At 44.3% G+C, this 10,943-nt stretch overlaps 1 protein-coding gene across 3 annotated transcripts in view; it reads right to left on the minus strand.

Annotated features, from left to right (window-relative positions):
- Window positions 1-10,943, minus strand: part of LOC135225510 (glutamate receptor ionotropic, delta-1-like) — an 84,440-nt gene that overhangs the window by 13,727 nt on the left and 59,770 nt on the right. For 2 of the 3 annotated variants that reach the window (XM_064264796.1, XM_064264797.1), the window contains exon 13: window positions 10,307-10,473. The exons of the other annotated variant lie outside the window; for it this stretch is intronic. In XM_064264796.1, coding sequence (XP_064120866.1) covers window positions 10,307-10,473 — 167 coding nt within the window. The remainder of the gene's footprint in view (window positions 1-10,306; window positions 10,474-10,943) is intronic. 3 annotated transcript variants of the gene reach the window in all.

A 10,943-nucleotide genomic window follows, 5' to 3' on the forward strand; every position in this document is an offset into this window, starting at 1 on the left:
TGCAAAAAAGAACTATCAGCAAGGTAAAGGAGACTATGACTAACGGAAATTTGAAACTGAAGGCCTGGCAAATGTCAGGTAAAGGGTTGGGGGCTCCCACTGGCTATTTCTCTTGCCTGGATAACTTCTTCACCACCAAATGCAGGAAAAGAAAGGAAAACTAGGACCAACCATTTTTTGAAAACCCTGAAGGCTGGCAAGGGTCAGTCAAGTTGGGGAACCTAACTGGCAAAATTCTCTGGCCTGGAAAGAACCTTTCTTTCAACCAAAACCAAATGCGGAAAAACTATCCCAAGGCAAAAGGGAAAAGAAGGAAACTAGGAAACCACCTTATTTGAAACTGAAAGGCTGGCCGGAAATGGTCAGTAGATTGGGGAACTAAAACCTTGGCCTAATCTCCTTTTGGCCTGGAAAGGAAACCTTCTTTCAACAAACCAAATTGCAGACTTTAAAAATCCCAAAGGCAGGAAAAGAAGGAACTTAAAGGAACCTAACCTATTTGAAACTTGAAAGGCTTGGGCCGGGAAAGGTCAAGTAAGGTTGGGGCCAAAACCTTACTGACTAATCTCTGGCTTGAAAGGAAACCTACTTCAACAAACCCAAATGCAGACTATCCCGCAGGGAAAAGAAGCACCTAGGGCTAACCTAAATTTGAAACTGAAGGCCTGGCCGAAAGGTCTAGTAGGTTGGGGAAACTAACTGCTAATCGCAATGGCCTTGAAAGAACCTTACTTTCCACACCAAATGCGAACTAAATCCCACGGGAAAAGGAAAGAAACCTATTGGCACTCATATTTGAAACTGAAGGCTGGCCAAAGGTCAGAGTTGGGGGACTACTGACTAATCTCTGGCTGAAGAACCTACTTCACACCAAATGCAAACTATCCCAGCAGGAAAAGAAGACTAGGACCGCCACCTATTTAAAATTGAAGGCTGCCGAGGCTGGTCAGTAGTTGGGGGGCTACTGGGCTAATCTCTGGCCTGAAAGAACCTACTTCACACCAAATGCAGACTATCAGCAGGAAAAGAAGACTAGGTCAACCTATTTAAAAACTGAAGGCTGGCGAAAGGTCAGTAGTTGGTGGGCTACTGGCTAATCTCTGGCCTGAAAGAACCTACTTCACACCAAATGCAGACTATCCAGCAGGAAAAGAAGACTAGGACCACCTATTGAACTGAAGGCTGGCGAAAGGTCAGTAGTTGGGGGACTACTGGGTAATCTCTGGCCTGAACGAACCTACTTCACACCAAATGCAGACTATCATAGCAGGAAAAGTAGACTAGGACCACCTATTTCAAACTAAAGGCTGGCGAAAGGTCAGTAGTTGGGGGACAACTGGCTAATCACTGGCCTGAAAGAACCTAATTCACAAAAGCAGACTATCCCAGCAGGAAAAGAAGACTGGGAATACCTATGGGAATCTGAAGGCTGGCGAAAGGTCAGTAGTTGGGCGACTACTGGCTAATCTCTGGCCTGAAAGAACCTAATTCCCACAAAATGCAGACTATCCCAGCAGGAAAAGAAGACTGGGAATACCTATGGGAATCTGAAGGCTGGCGAAAAGTCAGTAGTTGGGCGACTACTGGCTAATCTCTGGCCTGAAAGAACCTAATTCCCACAAAATGCAGACTATCCAGCAGGAAAAGAAGACTGGGAATACCAATGGGAATCTGAAGGCTGGCGGAGGTCAGTAGTTGGGCGACTAATGCTAATCTCTGGCCTGAAAGAACCTAATTCCCCACACAAAATGCAGACTATCCCAGCAGGAAAAGAAGACTGGGAATACCTATGGGAATCTGAAGGCTGGCGAAAGGTCAGTAGTTGGGGGACTACTGGCTAATCTCTGGCCTGAAAGAACCTAATTCCCACAAAATGCAGACTATCCCAGCAGGAAAAGAGACTGGGAATACCAATGCTGGGAAATCTTGAAGGGCTTGGCGAAAGGTCAGTAGTTTGGGCGAACTACTGGCTAATCTCTGGCCTGAAAGAACCTAATTCCCACAAAATGCAAGGACTATCCCACAGCAGGAAAAAGAAGACTGGGAACATACCTATGGGAATCTTGAAAGGCTTCGGAAAAGTCATTAGTTGGGCGAAACTACTGGCCTAATCTCTGGCCTGAAAGAACCTAATTCCCACAAAAATGGGGGCAGGGACTATCCCGCGGAAGAAGACTTGGTGAATACCTATGGGAATCTGGGAAGCTGGCCGAAAGGTCAAAGTAGTTGGGGACCTAACTTGCCCTATCCTCTTGTCTCTTCTGGCCTAAAAGAACCTAATTCCCCAAATGCAGGACCTATCCCAGCAGGGAAAAGAAGACTGGGAATACCTAGGGAATCTGAAGGCTGGCGAAAGGTCAGTAGTTGGGGGATACTGGCTATCTCTGGCCTGAAAGAACCTAATTCCCACAAAATGCAGACTACCCAGAGGAAAAGAAGCTGGGAATACCTATGGGGAATCTGAAGGCTGGCGAAAGGTCAGTGTTGGGGGACTACTGGCTAATCTCTGGCCTGAGAACCTACTTCACACCAAATAGACTACCCAACAGGAAAAGAAGACTAGAACTTCCAATTGGAATCTGAAGGCTGACGAAAGGTCAGTAGTTGGGGGACTACTGGCTAATCTCTGGCCTGAAAGAACCTACTTCACACCAAATGCAGACTATCCCAACAGGAAAAGAAGACTAGGACTACCTATTGGAATCTGAAGGCTGGCGAAAGGTCAGTAGTTGGGGACTACTGGCTAATCTCTGGCCTGAAAGAACCTACTTCACACCAAATACAGACTATCCCAACAGGAAAAGAAGACTAGGACTACCTATTGGAATCTGAAGGCTGGCGAAAGGTCAGTAGTTGGGACTACTGGCTAATCTCTGGCCTGAAAGAACCTACTTCACACCAAATGCAGACTATCCCAACAGGAAAAGAAGACTAGGACTACCTATTGGAATCTGAAGGCTGGCGAAAGGTCAGTAGTTGGGGGACTACTGCTAATCTCTGCCTGAAAGAACCTACTTCACACCAAATGCAGACTATCCCAGCAGGAAAAGGAGACTAGGACCACCTATTTGAAACTGAAGGCTGGCGAAAGGTCAGTAGTTGGGGGACTACTGGCTAATCTCTGGCCTGAAAGAACCTACTTCACACCAAATGCAGACTATCCCAGCAGGAAAAGAAGACTAGGACCACCTATTTGAAACTGAAGGCTGGCGAAAGGTCAGTAGTTGGGGACTACTGGCTAATCTCTGGCCTGAAAGAACCTAATTCACACCAAATGCAGACTATCACAGCAGGGAAAAAACTAGGACCACCTATTTGAAACTGAAGGCTGGCGAAAGGTCAGTAGTTGGGGGACTACTGGCTAATCTCTGGCCTGAAAGAACCTACTTCACACCAAATGCAGACTATCCCAGCAGGAAAAGAAGACTAGGCCCCACCTATTTGAGACTGAAGGCTGGTGAGAGGTCAGTAGTTGTGGGACTAGGCTACTGACTAATCTCTGGCCTGAAAGAACCTACTTCACACCAAATGCAGACTATCCCAGCAGGAAAAGAAGACTAGGACCACCTATTTGAAACTAAAGGCTGGCGAAAGGTCAGTAGTTGGGGGACTACTGGCTAATCTCTGGCCTGAAAGAACCTACTTCACACCAAAATGCAGACTATCCCAGCAGGAAAAAAAAACTAGGACCACCTATTTGAAACTGAAGGCTGGCGAAAGGTCAGTAGTTGGGGGACTACTGGCTAATCTCTGGCCTGAAAGAATCCTCATTCACACCAAATGTAGACTATCCCAGCAGGAAAAGAAGACTAGGCCCACCTATTTGAGACTGAAGGCTGGTGAGAGGTCAGTAGTTGTGGGGCTACTGGCTAATCTCTGGCCTGAAAGAACCTACTTCACACCAAATGCAGACTATCCCAGCAGAAAAGAAGACTAGGACCACCTATTTGAAACTAAAGGCTGGCGAAAGGTCAGTAGTTGGGGGACTACTGGCTAATCTCTGGCCTGAAAGAGCCTAATACACACCAAATGCAGACTATCCCAGCAGGAAAAGAAGACTAGGACTACCTGTTGGAATCTGAAGGTTAGCGAAAGGTCAGAAGTTGGAGGGCTACTAGCTAATCATTAGCCTGAAAGAACCTAATTCACACCAAATGCAGACTATCATAGCAGGAAAAGTAGACTAGGACCACCTATTTTTGAAACTGAGGCTAGGCGAAAGGTCAGTAGTCGGGGGGCTACTGGCTAATCTCTGGCATTAAGAACCTTCTTCACACCAAATGCAGACTATCCCAGCAGGAAAAGAAGACTAGGACCTCCTATTTGAAACTAAAGGCTTGCGAAAGGTCAGTAGTTGGGGGGCTACTGGCTAATTTCTGGCCTTAAACAACCTTCTTCACACCAAATGCAGACTATCCCAGCAGGAAAATAAGACTAGGCCCACCTATTTGAGAATGAAGGCTGGCGAGAGATCAGTAGTTGGGGGGCTACTGGCTAATCTCTGGCCTTAAAGAACCTTCTTCACACATAATGCAAACTATCCCAGCATGAAAAGACACTAGGCACACCTATTGGAAACTAAAGGCTGGCGAGAGGTCAGTAGTTGGGGGGCTTCTGGCTAATCTCAGGCCTGAAAGAACCTACTTCACACCAAACGCGGACTATCCCAGCAGGAAAAGAAGACTAGGACCACCTATTTGAAACTAAGGCTGATGAGAGGTCAGTAGTTGGGGGCTACTGGCTAATCTCTGGCCTTAAACAACCTTCTTCACACCAAATGCAGACTATCCCAGCAGGAAAAGAAGACTAGGACCACCTATTTTAAACTGAAGGCTGATGAGAGGTCAGTAGTTGGGGGGCTACTGGCTAATCTCTGGCCTTAAAGAACCTTCTTCACACATAATGCAAACTATCCCAGCAGGAAAAGAAGACTAGGCCCACCTATTTGAAACTGAAGGCTGGCGAGAGGTCAGTAGTTGGGGGGCTACTGGCTAATCTCTGGCCTGAAAGAACCTACTTCACACCAAATGCAGACTATCCCAGCAGGAAAAGAAGACTAGGCCCACCTATTTGAAACTGAAGGCTGGCGAGAAGTCAGTAGTTGGGGTGGCTACTGGCTAATCTCTGGCCTTAAAGAACCTTCTTCACACCAAATGCAGACTATCCCAGCAGGAAAAGAAGACTAGGCCCACCTATTTGAGATTGAAGGCAGGTGAGAGGTCAGTAGTTGGGGGGCTACTGGCTAATCTCTGGCCTCAAAGAATCTTCTTCACACCAAATGCAGACTATCCCAGCATGAAAAGAATACTAGGCCAACCTATTTGAAAATGAAGGTGCTGGCGAACAGGTCAGTAGTTCGGGGGCTACTGGCTAATCTCTGGCCTGAAAGAATTTTCTTCACTCCAAATGCAGATGATCCCAGCAGGAAAAGAAGACTAGGCCCACCTATTTGAGATTGAATGCTGGCAAAAGGTCAGTAGTTGGGGAGCTACTGTCTAATCTCTGTTCTTAAAGGACCTTCTTCACACCAAATGCAGACTATCCCATCAGGAAAAGAAGACTAAGCCCACCTATTTCAAACTGAACACTGGCGAAAGGTCAGTAGTTGGGGGACTACTGGCTAATCTCTGGATTTAAATGACTTTCTTCACACCAAATGCAGACTATCCCAGCAGGAAAAGAAGACTAGGCCCAACTATTTGAAACTAAAGGTTGGCAAAAAGTCAGTAATTGGGGGACCACTGGCTAATATCAGGCCTGAAAGAAGCTTCTTCACACCAAATGCAGACTATCATAGCAGGAAAAGAAGACTAAGCCCACCTATTTGAAACTGAAGGCTGGCGAGAGGTCAGTATTTGGGGGGATACTGGCTAATCTCTGGCCTTAAAGAACCTTTTTCACACCAAATACAGACTATCCCAGCAGGAAAAGAAGACTAAGCACATCTATTGGAAACTGAAGGCTGGCGAGAGGTCAGTAGTTGGGGGCTACTGGCTAATCTCTGGCCTGAAAGAACCTTCTTCACACCAAATGCAGACTATCCCAGCAGGAAAAAAAGACTAAGCACATCTATTGGAAACTGAAGGCTAGCGAGAGGTCAGTAGTTGGGGGCTACTGGCTAATCTTCTGGCCTGAAAGAACCTACTTCACACCAAATGCAGACTATCCCAGCAGGAAAAAAAGACTAAGCACATCTATTGGAAACTGAAGGCTAGCGAGAGGTCAGTAGTTGGGGGCTACTGGCTAATCTCTGGCCTGAAAGAACCTCTTCACCATGCAGACTATCCAGCAGGAAAAAAAGACTAAGCACATCTATTGGAAACTGAAGGCTAGCGAGAGGTCAGTAGTTGGGGGCTACTGGCTAATCTCTGGCCTGAAAGAACCTTCTTCACACCAAATGCAGACTATCCCAGCAGAAAAAGAAGACTAGGACTACCTATTTGAAACTGAAGGCTGGAGAGAGTCAGTAGTTGTGGGGCTACTGTCTAATCTCTGGCCTAAAAGAACCCTCTTTACACCAAATGCAGACTATCCCAGCAGGAAAAGAAGGCTAGGCACACATATTTGAAACTGAATGCTGGCGAGAGGTCAGTAGTTGTTGGGGCTACTGGCTAATATCTGGTGACTCTGAAAGAACTTCTTCACACCAAATGCAGACTATCAGCAGCAGAAAACAAGACTAGGCCCACCCTATTTGAGACTGAAGGCAAGTGAGAGGTCAGTAGTTAGGGGGCTACTGGCTGATCTCTAGCCTGAAAAAACCTTCTTCACACCAAATGCAGACTATCCCAACAGGAAAATAAGACTAGGCCCACCTATTTAAGACTGAAAGCAAGTGAGAGGTCAGTAGTTGAGGGACTACTGGCTAATCTCTGTCCTGAAAGAACCTTCTTCACACCAAATGCAGACTATCCCAGCTGGAAAAGAAGACTAGGCCCACCTATTCGAGATTAAAGGCTGGCGAGAGGTCAGTATTTGGGTGGCTACTGGCTAATCTCTGGACTGAAAGAACCACGTTCTTCACACCAAATGCCAGACTTTATCCCAACAGGAAAAGAAGGACTCTAAGGCACAACCTACTTTGAGACTAAAGGCTGGCGAGAGGTCAGTATTTGGGTAGCTACTGGCTAATCTCTGGCCTGAAAGAACCTTCTTCACACCAAATGCAGACTATCCCAGCTGGAAAAGAAGACTAACCCACGTATTCGAGACTGAAGGCTGGTGAGAGGTCAGTATTTGGGTGGCTACTGGCTAATCTCTGGCCTGAAAGAACCTTTTTCACACCAAATTCAGACTATCCTGGCAGGAAAAGAACACTAGGCCCACCTATTTGAAACTGAAGGCTGGCGAAAGGTCAGTAGTTGGGGGGTAACTGGCTAATCTCTGGCGTCAAAGAACCTTTTTCACACCAAAGGCAGACTATCCCGGCAGGAAAAGAACACTAGGCCCACCTATTTGAAACTGAAGGCTGGCAAAAGGTCAGTAGTTGTGGGGCTACTGGCTAATCTCTGGCCTGAAAGAACCTTCTTCACACCAAATGTAGACTAACCCAACAGGAAAAGAACACTAGGTCCGCCTATTTGAAACTGAAGGCTGCCGAAAGGTCAGTAGTTGGATGGTTACTGGCTAATTTCCCGGCCTCAAAGTACCTTTTTCACACCAAGGTCAGACTAATTTCCCGGCCTCAAAAGTCCCTTTTTTCCACCCCAAAACCAAAGGAACTATCCCAGAAGAAAAAGAAGACTAGGCCCACCTATTTGAAACTGAAGGCTGGCAAAAGGTCAGTAGTTGGGTACCTAATGATTAATCTCTTGCGTCAAAGAACCTTTTTCACCCCAAAGGCAGACTATCCCAGAAGGAAAAAAAGACTAACGCCCAACTATTTGAAACTGAAGGATGGCGAAAGTCAGTTAGTTGGGGGACTAAGAAACTTCTTCACACCAAATGTAGAGGGGCTCACATATTTGAAACCGAAGACTGGTGAAAGGTCAGTAGTTGGGGGGCTACTGGCTAATCTCTGGCCTGAAAGAACCTTTTTCATACCAAATGCAGACTATCCCAGCAGAAAAAGAAGACTAGGCCCACTTATTTGAAACTGAAGGCTGGCAAAAGGTCAGTAGTTGGGGGACTACTGACTAATCTCTTGTGTCAAAGAACCTTTTTCACACCAAAGGCAGACTATCCCAGAAGGAAAAGAAGACTAGGCCCACCTATTTGAAACTGAAGGATGGCGAAATGTCAGTAGTTGGGGGACTACTGGCTAATCTCTGGCCTTAAAGAAACTTCTTCACACCAAATGCAGACTAGGCCCACATATTTGAAACTGAAGACTGGTGAAAGGTCAGTAGTTGGGGGGCTACTGGCTAATCTCTGGCCTTAAAGAACCTTCTTCACATCGAATGGAGACTAGGCAAACATATTTGAAACTGAAGGCTGGCGAAAGTTCAGGAGTTGGGGGGCTGCTACCTAATCTCTGGCCTTAAACAACCTTCTTCACACCAAATGTAGACTAGACCAACACATTTGAAACTGAAGGCTGGCATAAGGTCAGTAGTTGGGGGCTGCTGGGTAATCTTTGGCCTTAACCCTGAGTAGGTGCGACGGGTCGCGCACGACCCGAGGAGTGTTTAAAAAAACATGTTTTTTCCTATAAATCATTGTCTATCTCAAATCTGGGTGTGATCGATCTGCAAGAGGCCAGCAGAACACACTACAATCATGTCAGAACCTGCGTTTGCCTTGACTTTGTCCTTCCCCCTTTTCTGAGAATTGCTCGGGTCGAGCTTGACCCCCACGCACCTTTAGTGTGTGGGGGATCGAAAGGCAAAGTTTTTAAGTAGTGATTTCCTGTCTATCACTACTGATACTGGTAATGTTTTGTATTGTTGGAAATTGTTGGTGGGAGGTGTGTGTACCATATGCAGGCCATTGGTTGTGGCTGCGATGCCTTGTATTGCCATTTGGTCCAATATCCTTCAAGTGCCAATTTCTCAGTTTTTGCATTTTCTTTGCAGTTCTTATCAAGAATGGCCAGCAGGCAGGATTCTCTGGGCATGGGTATCATCAACTTACTTCTAATGGAATTAGAAAGTGATGTTGATGATAATTTAGAGGTTGCTGACACCTCTATGGCAAAAACCTTATCTGGTGACAGATTACATCAGCTTAGGTCAATAAACCATTGGCACACTGTATGGAGAGAGAGAGAGAGAGAGAGAGAATAACATTTCTGAGAATTATCTTATAACAAAGCTGCCTAACAGCAATAATGGCTATACACCCTCATATACTATTAAATAAGAAAAAAAAAGCAATAGGTTCACCATAGCAAATTCAATTTATAGTTTTATTAATGCAAGTCAGATAGTTCAGGTTGCATATTTGGCAGTCAAAGTTGGTGCGGATTATGGCCATTTTGTTTAACATACTCGAAAGGTGAGTAGATATATCTCCATATATTCTTGTTTTCTATAGAATTTGTGATATGTTGGTATATTTTCATGCATAAATATCATATTTCATAATAGTTACAACGATTTTTATAAGAAATTTTCATGGTGAAAATAGAAGGTAAAAAATACCTTTAGAATTGGCCCCTGATATAACAGCTAATATCATCTTTGTCCAAATATTTTTACATAATTACATTCTAGGATAATATGACTTTATTCAATAAAAAAAAAAACCATCAGCCACTACCTATTTCATTTAGGTACCAAAAAAAATTAGTGAAATTTTGACTTTTTTTTTTTTTTTTTTTTTGCTAAAAAATTTATCCTTTTTTTTTTCTTTTCAGATTTTGACCTCTATGGATCCGACACCTTTTCTGGCAGTCACATATGTAAATTGTAGTTTTAGGAAGGATTCCCTCAATTTTTGTGTGTATATAGCTTACTTTGTATTTTTTGTAAATATTTTCGTAAATTATTTGTTTATATATACTTTTTTTTTAATATCTAATTTGTAGATGGGTATTATTTATCTTTTCAGTAGTTTTTTTCAGTAGTGTTTGTGAATGTTAAAACTGATTTTAGGACCTAAATTTTTCTAGACGCTTGGGTCGAGCCCAACCCACGCGCCCATTTAATGGAGTAGCGATATAGCGAAACATATCCAGGGTTAAAGGTATAACAGGAGGAAAGCCTCATGAAACGATTGTTAGGAGGGGGTGGAAAGTCAGATGGAAGAAAGAGACTATGAACGGAGGTACAATAAAAGGAATCAAAGGGGTTATAGCTAGGGGCCGAAGGGACGCTTTAATGAACCCTCCTCTCTAATGCCTAAAGGAAAGTACAAAGAGACTCACATCTTGTCGAAGTGCGACCTGTAGGGAACCCCAGAACTGATGGCCATGCCAAGGTTGTGGAAGAAGAACTTCTGTGTTCCCACGTGGAAGTTTCCCAAACCAAAGGGAGCTGCCACGTACTTCACTTTATTTTCGGTGCTGATGTATAAGTATTTCCCCGTCAACACCTGAGAGAATGAGTCCTGTTAGTTTCTTTGTTTGATTGTTTGTTTTTCAGCTGACAGTAAATATCCACAACTGATATCACTGAAGCGACCATCTTGCTTCTGATTGGTCAATTTGAACTATAAGGTCTAGTGGGTGGCGAGCAACGTGAGATCCAGCCAATCACTGTTAGTTTCGGCAATATCAAATGCTGAAATTTACCATCAGCTCAAAAAGAAAATTATTAGTCATTGATTACTGGATCAGTTGTTATACTTTCTAACTTTACAAGCTTTAGGGCATTTACTGTGAAGCTTAGAATTAAGCTTCCTTTCAGTGTTAGTTAATACCAGTATTAACAATCTATCTTTTCTCATGTAACCTGGTTGATCCAGTTCATTATAACAATCAATATATTTATTACTCTGGTGTTTTAATCATCTATCTATCTATAACTGATTCACTTAAGGTAGATTCTCGGATGAGCCTTATT

Source organism: Macrobrachium nipponense, chromosome 13, assembly GCF_015104395.2.
Source record: "Macrobrachium nipponense isolate FS-2020 chromosome 13, ASM1510439v2, whole genome shotgun sequence".
NCBI lineage: Eukaryota > Metazoa > Arthropoda > Malacostraca > Decapoda > Palaemonidae > Macrobrachium > Macrobrachium nipponense.